The sequence below is a fragment of the Panthera leo genome, chromosome A3 (assembly GCF_018350215.1).
Source record: "Panthera leo isolate Ple1 chromosome A3, P.leo_Ple1_pat1.1, whole genome shotgun sequence".
Classification (NCBI taxonomy): domain Eukaryota; kingdom Metazoa; phylum Chordata; class Mammalia; order Carnivora; family Felidae; genus Panthera; species Panthera leo.
The window spans coordinates 104,197,697-104,217,465 of NC_056681.1; the positions used below are offsets into that span (position 1 = coordinate 104,197,697).

Below are 19,769 nucleotides of genomic sequence, written 5' to 3' on the forward strand. Positions count from 1 at the left end.
GAAAGTTCAGAATAGGGAAATCTACAGACAGGAAGTAGATTAGTGGCCTCTTAGGGATGAGAGGGAGGGAAGGAAGCAATAGCTAAAGGGCACAGGGTTTCTTTTTCCCTTTTTTTTTTTTTTAATGTTTATTTATTTTTGAGAGAGAGCGGGGAAGGGACAGAGAGAGAGAGAGAGAGAGAAAGAAAGAATCCCAGGCAGGCTCCACACTGTCAACGCAAGAGCCCCGCATGGGGCTCAATGTCATGAACCGTGAGATCATACCCTGAGCCAAAATCGAAAGTTGGACACTTAACCGACTGAGCCACCCAGGCACCCCTACAGGGTTTCTTTTGAGGTGATGAAAATGCCCTAAAATTGGTCTGGGGATGATGGCTGTACATGTCTGTGTATATCCCCAAACCATTGAATTGTACGCTTTAAATGGGTGAATTGTATAGTATGTGAATTATATCTCCTTAAAGCTGTCTAAAAGAGAATTGCTTCCCACCATGTTACTATGAAACTTACTGCTATAGATAAACCACACAAAGAAATAAAAAGCATAGGGGCACCTGGGTGGCTCAGTCGGTTGAGCGACCGACTTCGGCTCAGGTCAGGATCTCACAGTTTGTGGGTTTGAGCCCCACATCGGGCTCTGTGCTGACAGCTCGGGGCCTGGAGCCTGCTTCTGATTCTGTGTCTCCTTCCCCTCGGCTCCTCCCCTGCTCACACTCTGTCTCTCCCTCAAAATAAAGATTAAAAAAAAAGAAAGAAAGAAAAAGCATAATTTTTAAAAGGATCTTTGCAAGGTAGTACACCCAAAGGCAGGACAGGGTCCCGAGGTCTACCAAGGGGCAGGGGCTGGGATTGAACCCAGGGTGGGCTTTGCTCCTATGGACAGGTATTCTTACCATGGGCTCCAGGAACCTGCGAGAGGGAGAGAAGAGAGAGAGAGCCAAAAGCAGGTCAAGTGTCTGGATTACCTTAAAGCTTCCCTCTGCATTGGCATTGGGTGCCAGAAGCTCAGCATCCAAGCTGCCTGGTGCGTACTCAGGACTCCGTGGCAGGCACTCAATGCAGTGGCTTCACTCTGACGTCGATTCCCACCCCCTGCCAAGCCACACAGGGAGACACCTAGCTGAAAGAGGTTAAGTTACATGAGCCTGCAGACCAGTCTGAGAGTCATCTTCTCAGATTTTGCCATTTCCAGGACCACCTGTGCATCAGCTTACCTCATATGTTTTTTACAGTTAATTGTGTCCGAAATAACTGTGTCATTACCTTAAAAATAAAAACAGCGTCATTACCCAGTTCACCTTTGCCTACCCGTTCCTGGAGTCCACGCTCTCGGGGAGCTCCAGACCCCTGGCTCAACTCGAAGCCCTTCTTGCCTTAGAAAAACCAAAGAGAGTGAAAAAGAGAATCACTGGGGCGCCTGGGTGGCTCAGTTGGTTAAGCGTCCTACGGCTCAGGTCATGATCTCACGGTTTGTGAGTTCGAGACCCGCGTTGGGCTCTGTGCTGACAGCTCAGAGCCTGGAGCCTGCTTCAGATTCTGTGTCTCCCTCTGTCTCTGCCCCTCCCCTCCTCAAGCTCTGTCTCTCTCTCTCTCTCTCTCTGTCTCTCTGTCAAAAAAAGAAATAAATATTAAAAAGGAAGGAAGGAAGGAAGGAAGGAAGGAAGAAAAAGAAAGAAAGAAAGAAAGAAAGAAAGAAAGAAAGAAAGAAAGAAAGAAAAAGACTCATTTCCTGATGTGACATTCAGTATTCCTCACAGCCATGTCCACTGGCCACCCACAAGCACCTCTGAGGCACCGAGTCCCCCACAGGATTCCCTGACACGGCGCTCTCCCCTCCACATGCAATGCAAACTGTCCCTTTGGGATTGGTGCATAAATCGTTCCAGTTTACCCATATATCTGACCGGAGACCCTGAAGGCAAGTGAACTAACTCAGACACTGAGGTACAGCTGGGAAGGTGTCCCACACCTGGGAGTTAGCCGTGAGCAAGGGGGACCTCACCCCCTCCATCACATGGTCGGGGATAGTGCCACATTGTCACAAGTGCACCTGTTTTGTGCTGGGCACTGCAAAGGAGAAGGGCAGGGCTCCCTGAGACCATATGAACAGGGAACTAACTGAGATTCGTCCACCTTGGATGGTCAGGAGAGGAGCATCCCAGGCCCTTGCCTCTGCCCTCCACACAGGCGTGCTGAGTTCTCCCACTTTTCCATGCCACAATTGGGCCTCCTACATCCAAGTTCTCAGCCACCGGCGTGTTCATGTCCCTTTGTCAGGGCCCATTATGGAAAAGGCCAAGCAATCTGTGTGATCTTAAAGGCAACTCTGGATGAAATCTACACACACACACACACACACACACATCTTATGTTACAGTGGTCTAAGGATTTGTATTTACCTGCTGTATTTCTCTGTTTGCTCCAATGACTTCAAGTTGTAAAATGTGTCCCACTGCTTCTGCCGGGGCCTTCAGGCACCCTCGGATTCCACAGTAGAGGAGGTTTTCTGGTCAGAGATGCCCATATCTGATTCATTAGGCCCAGCTCGGTTTTGATAACTCCAGATTCTTCATTGCTCTGACTTATCTACTCAAATGTGATTCTCTCCTGATGCTTCTCAGCTGAGAGGCTCAGAGAACACCTACAGGGACAGTGGTCTCTTACGTAGCAGGTGGGCAGCAGGTACAGGAGATGGAATCAAGGTACTGTTTGAGTTCACAAGGCAGGGGACATAGGACTAGGAGGGCAGCCCGTCCACAGCCCCGGATGCTCAAAGCACCCTGGAGACCTTTGACTACAGAGCCCCCTCCGCCTGCGTCCCAGCCTTATGTGGGTGAGGGACGGTGGACGAGGCTGACTTCCTGGGGATGAAAGAAGTATGGAAGGTCCCAGCTTGGATTTGTGCGCCTTTGTCCCCGGGGAGCCAGGACCCCTTCACTGTCCTTACGAACCTCTTTGAAAACATGGGACTCACTGAGCCCTCAGACATCAACAGGGGCGTCTTCCGGATAACGGCAGGGAAACATTTCTCCCATGCCCGTCCTAGGCCACCTAAAGAGACTCTCCACTCCAGCCCTGACCCTAGTAATCAGAACACTTCCTGGGCTTGGGGATCGAAGGGGACAAATTAAAAAATTATGCTTATGACATAACGTGATCAATCTATTTTGCCAAGTAAAGACCAACAGAATCTGCTGGTCGCTAACCTTTTGTAAAAGAAACGATATTTCAATGTCAAAATATTAGGATTTAATCTAGGATGTCACCTCAGAATAATGATAATACTGGATGATGTAAGCCCTTTCCTGGGATGACAAATTACCTGGCGTCCACGTGCCTCAGTTTCTCCATCTGACAAATGGGTCGGTACCTCGTTCATAGGGTTGTGAGAATGAACTGAGTTCATATTTGCCAAATGCTCGGGGCAGTGCCTGGCATGTGAGTGTGATAGACGTTTTTGTTAAATAAAAAATTGAAATTGTATTTAAAACAGGCATGACCAAGGCAGGCAAGCAGGGGCTTGGGAAGACTGGGTCAGTGCAGGCTAGAGCCTTGAGGGGGAAGAAAGAGTCATTTTTGATGAGGAAAATGCCCACTGCCATTCTCTGCCTCCTTCCTGTTCTGCTGCCCCTAATGCCTCAGTGTGACCTATAGGTCTGGCCCTTCCTGGGTATGGGCTCTCCTGCTCTGTTATTCACCCCTGTCCTCCCTCCCTCTGCAGGTCTTTGGGGGCCTCGTGTGGATCCTCATTGCTTCGTCCCTGGTGCCCATCCCCCTGGTCCAGGGCTGGGTGATGTTTGTGTCTGTGTTCTGCTTCATGGCCACCACAGCCCTGCTCATCCTGTACATAGTTGGTGCCCACGGCGGGGAGACTTCCTGGGTCACCCTGGTGAGTCCCAGCCCGGAATGGCTGATGTGGGTGGGTGGGTGGGTGCTGGACCCTCTCCCCTGGCAAGCTGGCTTTTCCAGTGCTAGGTGAGGCTGCCCATAGATGTCTCCTAGCCACGTTCCAAGGCTCAGCTGGCCAGCCCTTCGGCTCTGAGCTCTCCCCAGCAGCTCTCTGGGGGCTCCCCACAGCCAGGAGGTCAGGAGAAGGTGAAGGCAGAGCTGGATTGCCGCTGCCCAATTCCCACTGGGCCTGCTCTGCTTTCTCCTGCATGACTGCCTTTTTCATGGATAACCAGCAGCCCAACCACCCCTCCCCATGCCACCTGCACCTGCCAGGTGCCTGCTGGCATCTCCCAACGTCCAGGAGGGCTGGTTTCCATCTTGGGGGTGGACAGGGTCCTGGAGGCTGGCCTTGGCTGCCCTGTGTGAGGCCAGGCTTACTGGCCAGTGTCCAGTGATGACCTTCTAAAGCAGGGTCCCCAAGGAGGGGCTTGAGGGGTGGGGGGAAGGGATGGCCCGTGGACATAATACTGCGTAAATTCTGCCTTAAGGCCCACGAGGGGGGGTAAAATGTATGCATGGGACACCTGGCCATTACTTACCATGGAAGAGGGCAGGGCCACTTGGCCAGGCCTTTACTCTCAAAAGGCCTCCTACGGAGACTTTTCGAAATCGCCTCCAAATGCCAGCTACTCAAAACCCGCGCTTTGTATTTTCTTGCTTTTACACATTCCTGGAGCTCCCCCACCCCCCTCCCCCCCCCAAAAAAAACTGACAATAACAAGACAAAACCACAGTGGAAATGGCCTGGGCCTCTCACCCTGCACTGGTCACCGAGGCCACATCTAAACTGAGACTGGACCACATATGACACTTCTCAGGGCCAGAGCCAATTTCTACCTGTTAGATCCCAGACTGCCCCTCCCTGCCCCCACCTCTTACTTGATCCCGCGTCAAGGGAAGGCAGCCAAGGGAAGGCAGCGTGCCTTCTCCCTTAAGTCCTGACTCTGGCCCCCAAACCAGTGAGATGAAACCAGCTCTGTGAGGAGGGGGCTGGGCTATGGTAATGGGGGGATGGGGCAGGGGTCTGGGCGGGCAGGCCCTTCCTTCCCAAAGGAAGTAGCAGAAGATGAGGGCGGGGCCTGAGCCGCGCCAGGAGGGGACAAGGCTGGTAGCCACGCCCTGCTGGGACCACAGCTGCCCATCTCTCTGATGGCCTTTCCTGACCTTGCAGGATGCAGCCTACCACTGTGTCGCTGCCCTGTTTTACCTCAGCGCCTCTGTCCTGGAAGCTTTGGCCACCATCGGGATGCAGGAGGGCTACACCTACAAACACTACCATGAAAACATCGCTGCTGTGGTGAGTCCCCCAGGCAATTTGCCCCCGTTCCCGGTTCCCACCGCCCACCGATGGAGGGTCAGCAGAAGGCTGTTTGGGCCCTCCCCTCTGTTTCTTAGCTCACTGACTTTCGAAAGAATGAAACCTTCCCTCTTATTCCTGAAGAAACGAAGCCCTGGAGAAGGGAGAGCATGTGTCCAAGACTCCCCTTGGCCCTCTCTGCTCAGTGCTGCGCTGCCCAGGCCTGGGCTGGCCTAGGAGTCCATGCCTTTGCAAAAGGGACATGACCGTGAGCACCAGGCACTGTCTGAGCTCTCCATAAACGATCTGATTTAACTCTCACGATAACACTAGGGTGTAGGTGCGCTTATTATACCCATTTCACAGATGCAGAACTGGAACACCAAGAACATGGATACCTTGCTCCAAGGTGGCCAGAAATTATTGGTGTCCAGGGCAGGTGACCACTTTTTTTTTTTTAAGTTTTTATTTATTTTTGAGAGAGAGAGAGAGAGAGAGAGAGAGAGAATGAGCAGGTGAGGGGCAGAGAGAGAGGAGACCGAGAATCCCAAGCAGGCTCCTCACTGTCAGCACAGAGCCCAGTGTGGGGCTCAAACTCAAGAACCGTGAGATCGCGACCAGAGCTGAAGTCAAGAGTTGGATGCTTGACCGACTGAGCCACCCAGGCTCCCCCATCCACACTCTTAGCACCTGTTTGGAGCAGTGAGTTTGGCTACTTGGGTCTCCTGGCTCTCCCTCAAAGCACAGTCAGGCTCGGGGAAGCAGCGAGGTCAGGGATGGAAAATGGAGTAGCCAGTGTCTCCCCAAGCCCTGGCTCTGGAACTGAGGCTGTGGAGAAGCCTTTCTGGGCGCAGCGTGTCCAGACCCCCCAGCTGTGGGTGTTTGTCGCCGCAGTTAGGACTTCAGCTCTTCCCGATGATGCCTCCTGCCTAGCAGCTCTGAGAACCTGCTGGAGGAGGAGGGGCCAGAGCTCAGGCCTCCACCACTTTCTTGAGCAAGTGCCTCAGCTTGCTCATCTGTGAAATGAGACGGTAATTCCTGTCCGACTCCCTCAGGACTACAGACATATCGAACACCTTCCTCCAAGGCCTCACAGCAAGCAATGGGTGGCCCGGGGGCTTGAGCCTCATTCACCCCGTCAGCAGAACAAATGGGGGTGCCAGCTGTGTGTGGCCAGGGTGCAGGCTGCACGCGGGCCTCTGAGCTCTAAAAGAAGCGTTCTCCAACTGTGGGACCAGACCCATTGGTGGACTTCGAGGTCCACCAATTTTCTTCTTAATGGATTTTCTTCTTAATGGGATGAATCGGAACGACAGAGAGGAGGAGAATGTTTTGATTCATAAAACCTCTTTCCAGAGTTCTGCATGTGCGGGCTCCCACCAGCATGCAAACTCGCGATATCAGGTGTATTTCTAGCCGTGAGTGAGGTGTAAAAAATAGGGAAGAAGCTTCAGGAAGTCGCACTCCTCAGATTTCTAGAGGTCGACCTGTGAATCATACAAATCCTGAGGTCAAATGTGATGATAGATCACAAGATGCCAGCTCCGGGTGCCAAAACTGTACTGTCCCCACTTTTTGGAAAGAGTAGAGTAGAGGGTGAGAGAAAACCCACAGGGACGGGCACTGTTGGGCTCTAGGAAGGGGTTTGGTGAAGGTGTTCCTCCTGCTTCCAGAGGGTGGGGTCTAGAGGAAAGTTACTGAAAACCTTGTCTACGGGTCCCTTGTCCCAGGGAAGCCACATGTTCCCCTTAAGCTCCCAGCCTACTCTCCAGTTCCAGAAACATGGCCACTGTATGGTCCCTGGCACCCTTTCAGCCGTCCCCCAGTGTGGGAATGTCTCCCATATTGGCTCATCTCCCAAGATGGCTGCTTTCTAAATACTAACACAGCCAGGAAGCACCTTGGCTATTTTTCCTTCCCTTGGGAGGCTGGTAACCCGCTTCCTCCGTTATCCTTCAAATGACTCTCTTTCATTTCCTGTCACCTTAGAGAGCCTCATCCCTCCCCCTATCCCAACCCCAGAGGCCTTCTCTCCAAACAGACATCAGCGGCAAGGCGTTTGACAATTTCCATAAAATTATTGCAGATAATAGTGAAATGTGCATGGAACATGGCTAGTGGGTCAGCACGTGACGGAACGACCCAGATAGGGTGAATTACTGCCTCTGCCCACTGGACAGATCTCTAGTTGAGAACCACTGTGATCTACTGTATTCCAACTTTTCTCTTTTTCCTCCTTCCTAAATGCAACGTACATCCAGAGAAGTGAGTGAGATGCAAGTGTCCCAAGTGATGAATTTCCATGAAGTGAACTCTTCTGTGTAACAAGCATCCAAACTGAGATATAGGACATCATAAATAGCTCCCAGAATCCTCCTGTCCTGCTGCTGCTATCACCGTGCACCCAAACAAAAGATTACCGCCATCCTGATTTCTAGCTGCCTAGTTCAGTTTTGCCTGCCTTTGAACTTCATGTAAATGGAGTTACACAGTGTGTATTCTTTTATGTCTGGCTTCCTTCTTTCAACCTCAGATTTGTGAAGCTCATCTACATTTTTGGGTGGAGACTAGAGTGTTTATTCCCACTGCTGTATATCATTCCACTGGTGGCTACACCGGCATCTATTTGTCCACGCCACAAGTGATCGTGTCTCCCCCCCCTCCCATTTTTGTTAGTTGAATGAGATCTACATGGGCGTGCCCAGGCAAAGTCGAGAGTGCCAGAATCAAGAATTGAAATGTTGCCAGCCGGCTGATGCACTGGGCCGAAGGGGATGTATAAGCCCGGTTCAATGTAAAGTCACATCTTTCTATTCAAAATATCAGTTGTATGAGTGCACAGGGGAGATCCTGCGCAACCACAACACGCCCTCCTGGGGGTAGCCAGCCCGGGAATGGGGAGGCACCTCAAGACCTTCTCCCGCACATTCCTGGCCTTTGAGAGCATCTGGCCTGCCTCTCGCCCCTCTCTATGATACTTAGTTGGACCCGTCTCGAAAGCTAAGCTTCTCCCTCTTTCCTTTGCAGGCAGCAGAGAGTCTGTGCCAGAGGGATCCCTGGGATTGGTGGGAATTCACTGAGGGCAGCTAGAAACTTCTGCAGAAAGCGGGAATAATAATGGCAGCCATTTAGGGAGAGGCGTTTCTGAAGGCCTAAGTATATGCCTTCATGTCCCTGGCTCTCAGTGTCCCCAGTGTGCCATTGCTTGACCTCACTTGGAAAATAAGTGCCTGTTTGCTGTCACTGCTGGGGACAGCTGAGGTGCTTCTGTTCAGGGCTCTCGCATCCGTCAGCTGCTCCCATCTGACAGGGAGAGGTGTTTTTTGGGGTGCTGCTCACTCAGGTACAACCGCGCCTCTCAGATGGTAGTTAAGGGTTCCCGGATGAGTTCCCTTATATTGGTTATTAAGTAACTCGGCTTACTCATTGCCTCTGGCCAATGAGGGTGAGGAGTTCGCCCATGTGTGGAGGCAGGGAGAGAGCAGGCATGATGACCGCTGGTGTTTATGGGCATTTTCAAGAGTCATGGAACCGTAGCTGCCCTGATGTTGTGCCTGGGTTGGAAACTCTTGACCCCAACACCCAAGGTCACAAAACCAGGTGCAGATATTTGACTTGGGGGCAGGCAAGCCTTCAGGGAGGCCAGCCACCCAGAGTAGGGTGATAGGAATAGGTGGGGCCCATGTGAACATCGCAAGTCAGGGCCTTGACAGGGACAAAGTGACCGTTTGCCCCATTTCCAGGGCCTTTGTTCCCAGTGCCAAAACACTGACTGGATCTTTCCAGAAGCTTTCTCAGTAAGCCCCCTCCTTTTTGCAGAAGCCTCAGTCCCTCCTCCCCGTCCCGGTTCCTTACTTCCTATGAGCCTGGCACCCTTGCTCATGCTTGTGAAATTAAGATTCCTGGAATAACATTCTCGCAGGAGTCTGAGGATGACCAGACAGCATCCAGACCTTAACCAGAGCCAGCAAACCCAGGTGCTCATAGTCTCTTAGCCAAGGCCAGTGGAGTCAGCTGGTGGATTCTGACCTCACAGGTGTGGGGGAAGGAAGCTTCCCATGAAGAGTGGTATCATCTGAGGGGTCTCTGAGGGCCCCCATTTCCAATTGGGTGGCACCAGCATGATGACGTGTGATGACAGATAATTGACCTTGCAGCCCTAAACCCAGTGGGCTGGTAGGTCACTTGGAGACCTGTGCTGAAAGCATTCTGGGGCCACATCTGGGCTCGGCAGGAAAGGATATCTGCGGGAATGATAGGAAGCAGCGGCGGCCCGCACCCTTCCAGTCTGTCACTCCCAAGCGCCATGTCAGCGCCTGGCTCAGTGTCAATGGCCCACGCGTCGCCCTCTCCCCATGCACTCCCATTAATGGCCATGTATCTTGGTTTCAGGTGTTCTCCTACGTGGCCACTCTGCTGTACGTGGTCCATGCGGTGTTTTCTTTAATCAGATGGAAGTCTTCGTAAAGCAGCAGAACTTTTGCCGCAGACCCCAGACGGTGTTAACTGATCAGCCCGCCTTCCAGCGTAACATTTTCGACGCAGAAACACTCTCGATGCTGGAAAGAAGAAAACAAACAAACAAGCAAAAGCAACGCTCTGTTTCTTGTGGGTGTTATGTTTACTCTCCTACATGCCTTCATGTCAGGGTTGGGGGCTTGCCACGTTTGACCTCCAACTACGAGCTGTCTTTCTAGAATCATTTCCTATTTGGGAAAGGGGGATGTGGAGGTGGGAAAATGGGGAGTGTGACCACAAAACAAAGATCCCCTGCTGACTCCCGGACCAGATCTTTTGAACTGTCTTTTGGAATTTTCCACAAGCCTCTTTGAGTTCCCGCCCCCCACCCCCCCCCCCCCCCCCCCCCCACCCGGGCATCCTTCCAAGTCTTCATGGATAGTCTCCCTGTCATGGGGAGTAAAACTCACCCAACAAATATGTGCAGATGTCCACGGTGGAAGATGATAAACCTTTGAAATGCTTTATAAAGTGCCTTTATGTTCGATACTTTCGTGGGGTGTTTTTGGTGCGGGGGGGGGGGGGGTTGTTCTTCTTTTCCCCGTATCAGGAACACCATCGTTTCAGCTTTCCTTCTGAGGAATCCTTTGGCTGAGACTGAATCTCTAGAGGCAGCATCAAATGGCAGTTCAGCTGTGTATGCTCAGCCAACGCACTGTCCGAGAGCCCGTCGCTGGGTACTCCACCCGCCCCAGCTACCAGCCGTCTCACGTGGCTTTGCCCTCTCTGGAAACTTGCCAGGTGCCAACCCAGGGGAACCCGTCTTCTTCCTACCAGACCAAGGGGCCTGCGCTCAATGAGAAAGTCCCTCAGCCAAAAGAAAACAAGGCGCAAAAATTTCCTCTCGCTCTTTGTGAAGCTGGGCCGAAATTCCCTGGGCACTGTGCTTTGCGTTCTGTTCCAAATAAACTGTTTTTAGACTCTCCCTGGGCCACTCCAGTAGGAGAGACAGGGGACCAGACTACTGAGGGAAAGGAAGTGCAGTGAGTGCCACGTTTTAAGTATGCGATGTCTGGATTGAGAGGGGAGCGGACAGTTAGGAAGGAGGACACTCAGGAATCCTGAAAGCCAAGTTTCCGTTTTCAAAGGCTGCGTTATCTCTTTGCTCAAACAACGCAATGATCTTCCGCAGCTGGAACACCAGATAGGTGCCTCCGAAACTGGTTAGCTCCCAGCCATGGAAGTAAAAGGCCACTTTTAGTAGTCCACTGAAAACAAAATTTAAGTAAAAATTTCCTAGTAAATTAGGAGCAAAAGGGTTTTTAAAAAAAATTTTTTAACATTTATTTATTTTTGAGAGAGAGAGAGCACAAGGGGGGGAGGCGGGGGGGAGAGCGAGAGGGAGACAAAGAATCCAAAGCAGGCTCCAGGCTCTGAGCTGTCAGCACAGAGCCGGGCACAGGGCTCAAACCCATGAACCATGGGATCATGACCCAAGCCGAAGTCAGACGTTCTACCGACTGAGCCACCCAGGCACCCCTAGGAGCAAAAGGTTTGATTGAGGCTTTATCCTGAAAAAGCACAAATTAAGGATCATTAAGAAACGATAGACAGTTTGTTGTGTGTTTAGCAAAATTTGCAATCAAGTGTTGATTGAGGGAAGTGTCATTTGTTCAGCAAAACTGCCTGATTGCTTGCTGATGAGCCAGAAACATGCCAATAGAGGAGCGTTTTTGACCCCCATCAAAAAAAAAAAAAAAAAAAAAGGCTTGGTTGAATTTCCCAAAGGTTCCTCAGTGTTTTGGAATTTTAATCACTCCTTTAAAGGAACCCTTTTATTTTTATTTTATTTATTTATTTTGAGAGAGAGAGAGAGCAAGCGCACACAAGCCAGGAAGGGACAGAGAGGGAGGGAGAGAGAGAATCCCAAGCAGGTTCCGTGCTATCAGCACAGAGCCTGACTCGGGGCTCGATCTCACAAACCATGAGATCATGACCTGAGCTGAAACCAAGAGTCAGAGGCTTAACCGACTGAGCTACCCAGGTGCCCCTAAAGGAATCTTGATATGCTCTTTCTCTTTTCTCTTTGTCAGTTGCCAATCAGTCTAACGATGAGACCCTTATGAGTTCAAGGCTTTGCAGATGATCCCCTGACATAGCTTCCTCATTCCTCCCATCCTGAGTCATTTTTAAAATTTGCAGTTCATCTGGCATTTGACTTGCATCCTGTTCTCATCAGATGTTAATGGATGGCCAGCCTCCAAAAATGCCTTCTCCTGGTCTTGCTTTTCTACTTACCCAGACCCTCCTCCCCACCCGCAACTCCCACCCCCAAAACTAGTCTAGTTTCCTTGCTCAGGCATCGCATTGCTCAGTTCGGTCTGCGTCCTGCTGTTTGGGAAGTGTTTGCAGGGACAAATGCTGGCTGGTGGGCAGGCCTTCCTGCTAAGAGCACTGCTCCTCTAGAAACCCACGATGCCTGCGGAAGTGGGCATTTAAGAAGCCTGCTGGTCAGTGGCCGAATGGTACTCGACCGCACAGAATGGGCAGCAACTGAGTGTCTACTCTACTGGGACCATTGGTCCCTCGATGTGTGGGATGGTGTCTGCTCCCCAAAGCTTCTTGTGGCTGGCATGCTTCACCTCAGTGCCTCTGAATGTTGAGCAGGAGGGGGTCCTTCTCTGGGGCATGTCTCGGTTTTGGCCCAAGGACAGATGGGACATTCCTTAGATGCCGCCTGCTTGGTGTCCCCGATGGACCAAAGGTAAGGTAGCACCAACACCCAACCATGACTGCCCAAAGAACCCGCATTTGCACCTCTGTGGCCATTTGCCTTCTGTTTTTGGAGCTCTTGCCCTGCCCCAGACACTTCATAAACACTTTACATGTAAATAGCCTCGGTCATCCCCACAGTGGCCACAGGAGATGGCTAATACCGTCTTTTACAGGTGAGGAGACAGGCTCACCCAGCCGGTCAGAATTGAAGGTGGATGTCTGGCCAGCTCCTTCTGGCCCTGGAGCCCTGTGCTTGCTTACTGCCCTAGGGTGCCCAGACCCGTCCTCATGCAAGTCTGTCCTCCCACCTGGGGGGAAGCCACAGTGACATAAGACCTTCTGGTGCACCCAGACCCGTCCTCATGCAAGTCTGTCCTCCCACCTGGGGGGAAGTCACAGTGACATAAGACCTTCTGGCGCACCTGCTACCAGCCCAGCGCACAAGGGTCTTCCGAGGGGCTGAGGCGGGCACCTGGGACAGCCCAGATCACCACCAGGGTCTGCAGGAGGCCACGTGGCTGAGTCCAGGTCCTGGGCTCAGTTGTCTTATTGAAAGGGACTGACGGCTCTGAGCTGCAAAGTCACGACCATGCCCGTCCAGGCGGCTCCCAAGTTCCACTTGGCAGCCTCCAGAGAGCCAAAGGCCCACCTAGTCCAGCTGATCCTTCGTAAAGGTGAACAACTGCGTGTTTTTAAGGTCCCGGAACAAAGAGCCGAATCCCTCCATGGATCCGAGAAAGGATTAAGAAGCTGCTATCTGTGATGTGACCAAGAGCCAAAGCTTGCAGAACAGAACAGACCATGGTCACCACAAACATGTGGTGAGGGCGCGCATCACAGGAGGGCAAACAGCCAAAGACAGCTGTGGAGCAAATCCAACCAGGAATTTCGGAGACTCTTGCCGAGACTTCAGTGGCCGTGGCCCCCTTGCTTCGTCGGGGCTCTGGGGGAATTCCGGTGGCTTTCCCTGTGCAGGGCAGGCTGGCCCCATCCGAATATGGTCGTCCTCTGCACACCAATGTCTGGCTCCCCCATTCTGCTCATAGCAGGTGCCCACTGGATCTGCCCTTCTCCTAGAGAGGGCACAGTTTCTAGGAACTCAGCTTCATCGACATCCTAGAACCAAACTCTAAAAAGTACTTCAAATCAGAACCCTGGCCGCCACCCAAACGGAGGATTTAAGGCCTCGTTATGCCGACTTTAAAGAGACGGCCAAGGGTTCGCACTGCCAGCCGAGGGTGGGGGCAAGCAGGCCTTCGGGGCCCACACAAGGGCCTGTTGTTCCAGGAATCACTCGGGGCCGGTTCGGGGGTCACAATGGTGCCATTCAGGGGACAAAGAGCCTCTGGCCCAGCCAAGTGTCCCTGCACACATGGGCATCTGCCCAGGGCATTTAAAATAACACGATTTGGAGAAACAGATTTAAAGCGATGTTGCTCACTGTGTGATTCAAGGCCTTGTTCCATCCCCATCATACTTGGCCATGGTGGCCGTGGTGCTGCAGTGCTGAGGCAGGTGCCAGAGCTCCCTCTCAGGTAACACAGGGACAATCACTGTGCCAAGCTCTCTGGATGGTCCCCTCAGGGATTTGATACGCGTAGCGTGCTCAGTTTCCAGGGTTTCCATTGGCCAATGCATGGTCAACAAAAGTCTGCTAGGATAGACCCCCAGGGACACGAAGGGGGAGAAAACCTGCCGATGACACCGTGTGCCCAGTGCTGCCCGAAGTGCTACTTGTCCACTTAATCCTCATGACAGCCCTATGTGGTAGATACCATTTAGACAAGGCATCTGAGGCACAGAGAGGTTAAATGACTTACCCAAGGTCACACAGCAAGTAAATGGGATTCCAGTTCCAGGGGTCTAGCTTCAAAGCCCCAAAGTTACCTGTCATGTGCCACATCTCACCATTAGAGGGTCTGTGTCCCTCTGGGAGCAGAGAGCACAGACATGGTAAGCAAATTCTTCACGCCTCCAACACTGACAGAAGATATAAGAAGATTCCAACCCGCACACAAAGAGTGTGAGGCAAATGCAGCCAGAAGCCCAACCCTCCCGGGAGGTATGTCTGAGATGATGGGGACTTTGTTAGGCAAAGAAGGCAGGGAGGGCTTTCCTGGGCAGAGCCAGGGTGGTGATCTAACCCAGGCAGGGTGCGGAGAGAGAGGGCTCAGGAGGTTTTGATGATCTGGGGTGGTCCTGAAGGTGAAGTTAAAGCCTGGCTTTTACCCCAGGGACACCAGTCGGGGAATACCTGTTGGACATAGCAGCTGTCCAAGTGAGGGAAGCTTGGGTCTGGACAGCAGCAGTGGGGCAGGCAAGCTGGGCTGGGAAAGCGGGATGGACTTGACCAGACTTTGGTGGACTGAGAGCCAGTGGAATGTCGTGGCCAAAGGCATGGATCCCTGAGCCAGCCCAAGTGTGTGTCCTCTTTCTCAACCTCAGTTTCCTTGCCTGAGGAAGTGCCAACTATGGTCACCATCATGGGAATGAAGAAGGAAAGGTCTAGAATGATCCTCAAGTTTCTAACCTGGGACGACGATGGTGTCTCGCTTTGTCTTTATTGATTAACCATGTTGCTGACATCATAAACCTGGACTGATATTTTGCTTTTCCCCACAGAACTGAACGTTTAGTTGGCCATGACATAGTTTAAAATAGCCCCAAGAGTAAACCGAACTTCAGTCCCTGGGAAGGAGGCCATTTCCTTCAGATCCCTTCTGACCACTACGTGAAGTACACCGCGAGGGCCCCAGAGGGTCAGGGTCATCTAACCAGACTCTCGCGTCCTCTCAGTTTCCTGGGCATGAGCAGCCTGATGGCCCCAGCGCCCCCCTCAGGAGGGAGGCGGGACAGCAGAGCTGGGAGGGATTTGAGAAGTTGCAGATAAGAACAGGAGACCCAAAGGGCCAAGAGGCCCGCCCAGCACCCAGGAAGTTAGTGCTGGAGCTGGCACCCAGCCCTGGGCCCCCGGGTACCCTCGTCTGCCAGCCACCCCCTCATCTTCCTGCCCCTGCCTCTTTCCCTCACTTTTACTAAGATGTAATTGTCATATGTACAAGTTTAAGTTGTACAGCATAGTGATTTAATATATGTAAATATTGTGAAATGCTTACCACGGTGAGTTTAATTAATTCATTCATATCCAGTATCTCATATGGTTCCAAATTGTTTACCCTTGCACTGAAATCTTTTCAGCCTTACTCTCTAAGCAACTCTCAACTCTACAGAACCGTGTTGTTAGCTACAGTCAACATGTTGTGCATTACGTCCTCGAACTTATTCACCTTGTAACTGGAAGTTTGTACTGTTTTGACCACGGTCACCCAGTTCTCCCACCCCTCCCCACCCCTACCTCTGGCAACCACTAATTCTGATCTGTTTTTCTGCACTTGTTGTGGTTTTTTTAAAGATTCCACGCAGAAGTGAGATCACAAAGTATTTGTGTTTCTCTGATTGATTTCATTTAGCATAAGGAGGTCACTATCCCAAAAAGATATCTGCACGCCCCCCCCACCTTGTTCATAGCAGCATTATTTACAACAGCCAAGACCTGGAAACAACCTAAGTGTCCACTGATGTATGAATGGATAAAGAAATGTGGTGTATTGATACAATGGGAACTATTCAGCCATAAAAAAAGGAGGGCATCCTGCCATGTGCGACACGTTTGGACCTCAAGGGCATGATGCCCTGTTCTTTTAAGACACCCCACTGCTTCCTGCCACTTGCCCTGATGTGGACAGAGAGGAGCTGACCTAGCAACAGCACTGATGACATGGCAAGGGGGTGGGGGAAGAGCCATCCCTGTGAGCGTGAGGATAAATACCCAGGCTCAGTACCAGGAGAGCGTGTGGCCTTTAGTTTCTGGGGTCAGAACTAATGACAATCCTTGATCTCACGGTTCGTGGGATCGAGCCCTGCCCTGGGCTCTACACTAAGAGCACAGAGCCTGCTTGAAATTCTCTCTCTCCTTCTCTCCGCCCTTCCCCCCCAGCTCACGCACACATGCTCGCTTTTTCTCTCTCTCAAAATAAATCAATAAATGTCAAAAAAAAATAACTGATGACAATCTTGAGCATCTCACAGGACACACATCCACCGGTGCCCTGAGTGAGGGGCATGGCTGTCCCCACACCTCGTGCACAAAGCACCTGGCACAGTCTATACACGTTGTCCTACGAATGTCAGGGATGACGATGACGGTGGTGATGGTGGTCACGATGGCATCCACCAGCCTGAACCCTGCCTAGCTGGCATGCGGCATCCTCCAGTGCACTGTCCCCATACCCAGCCGGCTCCTGTTCTGGGGTATCTTGGCTCTCCACGGCCCAGCCTCCGCTCCTTAAGCCTACAAGATGCCTTGACCAGTTTCTCTGCGGATACTCACCTGTACCCGCCCCCCCAGGAGGATAGAATGAAGCCAGAAGGCCCGGGGGCCCCTATGCAGCTCCCAGGAGGAAAAGTGGCAGAGGAAGGAGGAAGTGAATTGGCCCAAGAGCCTCTCCTATGATTCATCCTTGCCATGCAGGCCAGGAAGTGATGGCCAGCAAGGGAACCGCAGGTGGACAGACAGCATATTTCCACGGACCTCTCACATCTAGACGTGGGGTTGAGGATGCCAGTCTCGGCCTGTGCCCTCCTTTGTGTAAACAATAACCAGAATGCATGAGGAGACAGCGTGCCCAGTGAGCCGGTCTCGACAGCCAGATGCTCTGTTAGGGCCGTCCTGCCCTTCACCCCACTTACCTGAGTCAGACGGTTTCCTGGCTCCTGCTGCTAACAAACAAACAATGTTGACCTTTTGGGGGTAGCCCCACAGGGTGTCCCCCACACCCTGGCAGAGCCCCCTGCCGTAACAGAAGGGGCAGTGGTTTCCGGCCTCACTAGGCAGGAAGGTCGAGGCGGGGAGAGGGGTGATATGGAGATAGAGAAAACTGCCATGTGTCATCGTTGGGTCCCACCCCGCCTGCCCCTCATCTGCTCAGCTTTGTTCCCTCCTGGGTTACCATATGTGGGTCCCCAGTGGCCGGAGTGCATTCTCAGTGGGACTGAGTTCCCCACGTGTTCTTTGCTGTCACCTCACAACAATCTACTAGGTAGATGTCATGACCATTTCCACTGTGCAGATGAGGAAGCAGGCTCTCTGATGGAATAACTCCCAGGCTGAGCCCAGCCCTGAACCCGGACAGGCCAACCTGGAGCTCGGGCAAAGATGGAGCCGTGCCCGCAGAAGTATTGTAAGGACTAATGCATCCCCGACGTCCCCCTGCCTCCCTCCAGCACTCGTCTCACCCACTGTCCCGCAGCCCCTGGGCCTGGCTGGATACAGGTTCTCAGCTGCCGCCATTCATCCCTGGAGCTTAAAAGGGCTACTGTTCCAGACGATGCTTGCCTTTTAGCAAGCATCGGAGAGGAAGGCTTTAATGGTGCCGTTTCAGACACACAAGCCCACTCTTGCACGTCCCGAAACTCTTCCACCCATGAGAATGTTCTTCCTGCTGGGGTGGGACCACAACCCAACCCCCCCGTCTTGAGGGGCAGTAAGAAGGCCCCAACTTGCCAAAGCCGCTCCGTCCTCTTTAGGCCCCAATAAGTTATTTCCCAGACAGCTGAAAGAACAGACGTGGCCGCGGACGCCGTCCGGGTCTGCAAGCCGTCAGGCGGCCAGGAGAGGCGCACAGCACAGGATGGGTAAGGGGATCCTTCTTTCTTGGGCATGGCCACACGAACAGATGTGGGTTTGGCGTGTTCTGATTTCTATGTGGCCTTGGTTCCCTCCAGGTCTCTACTTCAGCACGGGGACCAAGGTCACCTGCTGGATCACTCTCTGGCCACCTGGCCAGGGGGTGGGCACCAGGGACCCTTCCTTCCTCCCTGGTCAAGGAGAAACGGCTCTCTTTCTTCTGTCCTCCTACCCAGGGTGCTGAGGACACTCTGTGGCTCTCAAAGCTGGTGCATCAGCCTCTACTCTCCCTGCCTCCAACCTCAGCAGGACCTCCACCAGCAATGGAGGTCCCTCCACAGCCCGAAACAGTGTGACCCTCACAGCTTTCCTCAAACCCCTATTTGTCCCTCCTTTCCAGCACAGCGAGTGACCTCACCTCCTACTTCCAAAAATTTAAAGAGAAGAGAAAGGGGGCACCTGGGTGGCTCAGTTGGTTGAACTTCCGTCTCTTGATTTCGGCTCAGGTCACCATCTCACGGTTCATAGTTTTGAGCCCCGTGTCAGCCACCTGCTTGGGATTCTCTCTCTCCCTCTTTCTGTCCCTTCCTTGTTCGCACGTGTGCACATGTTCTCTCTCTCTCTCTCTCTCTCTCTCAAAATAAATAAACATCCAAATAAATCAATAAATCAATAAAGAAAAGAAAGAGAAGCCCATCAGAGGAACTTCCCCATTGCCTTGTCCTTCCCGGGCTCCTTCTTCCTGTCTGTCCTTCTATTCTACAAACCTGCCTCCATCTTCCCGGACACATACACCACCCAAGGCCAGTCTGTCCCACACTCCCGGACCTCACACCTCCTCCCAGCGCTCCTCCCCTCTAACCTTCCATGGCTGCTCTGTTCCCTGCTGGGGCTTCTGCCTCAGCACGTGGTCTGCTCACCTATCTGCCTCCCCCAAGACACCACCAACACCAAGAGGAAGCCGAAACGGATGAACAAAGAAACAAGCGAAACTAAACTACAAGCTACTAATAACACAAATGAAACCAAACTAAACCAAACCTGTCCATCAACCCTCCTCTTTTCCACTTCACAGCCAGACTTCTGAAGGAGGTGCCCCCGGGTGCATTTAGAGACAAGCAAAGTGATTTGACCAACTTTACTGAGGGATCATTTGGGTACAATAAAAGGCACCCATTTTACGCACACATTTTGGTGAACGTGACCGATATGCACGCCCAGCCTCCACAATCAAAATGTAGAACATTTTGATCCCCTAGCAAAGTTCCCTCGGGCCTCTTTCAGTCCATCCCTACCCCTCCCACCCCTCAGCCCCAGGCAACTGCTCATCTGCTTTCTGTCTCTATGGATCACATTTGTCATTTCTCGAGTTTCATCTCAACAGAATCTTACAGAGTGTACTCTTTTATACCTGGCTTCTTGTGCTCAGCACGATGTGTATGAAATCCATCCATATTACTGAGTTGGAAGCAATTCATTCCTCTTAATGGTTGTTTTTTTTCTAGTATCCCATTGTATGTCTATATCATAATTTCTTTATCGATTCATCTGTCAAAGGACGTTTGGGTTGGTTCAGCTTGAGATATTATCAATAAAGCTTTG

The 19,769-nt window shown here is 52.1% G+C and overlaps 1 protein-coding gene and 1 long non-coding RNA gene across 2 annotated transcripts in view; one reads left to right on the top strand and one right to left on the bottom strand.

Moving 5' to 3' along the window:
- MAL (mal, T cell differentiation protein) overlaps nucleotides 1–10,110 on the top strand; it is a 25,764-nt gene extending 15,654 nt beyond the window's left edge. Inside the window, exons 2-4 of the mRNA XM_042933084.1 lie at nucleotides 3,722–3,889; nucleotides 5,123–5,248; nucleotides 9,641–10,110. Of these exons, the coding sequence (XP_042789018.1) occupies nucleotides 3,722–3,889; nucleotides 5,123–5,248; nucleotides 9,641–9,715 (369 nt within the window). The 3' untranslated portion in view covers nucleotides 9,716–10,110. The remainder of the gene's footprint in view (nucleotides 1–3,721; nucleotides 3,890–5,122; nucleotides 5,249–9,640) is intronic.
- Nucleotides 9,731–17,305, bottom strand: LOC122216356. The gene is made up of 3 exons (XR_006200853.1): nucleotides 17,231–17,305; nucleotides 10,177–10,371; nucleotides 9,731–9,807 (listed from the first exon to the last, which is right to left on the bottom strand). It is a non-coding gene; the product is annotated as an uncharacterized LOC122216356 (long non-coding RNA).
- Between the last annotated feature and the right edge of the window lie 2,464 nt (nucleotides 17,306–19,769).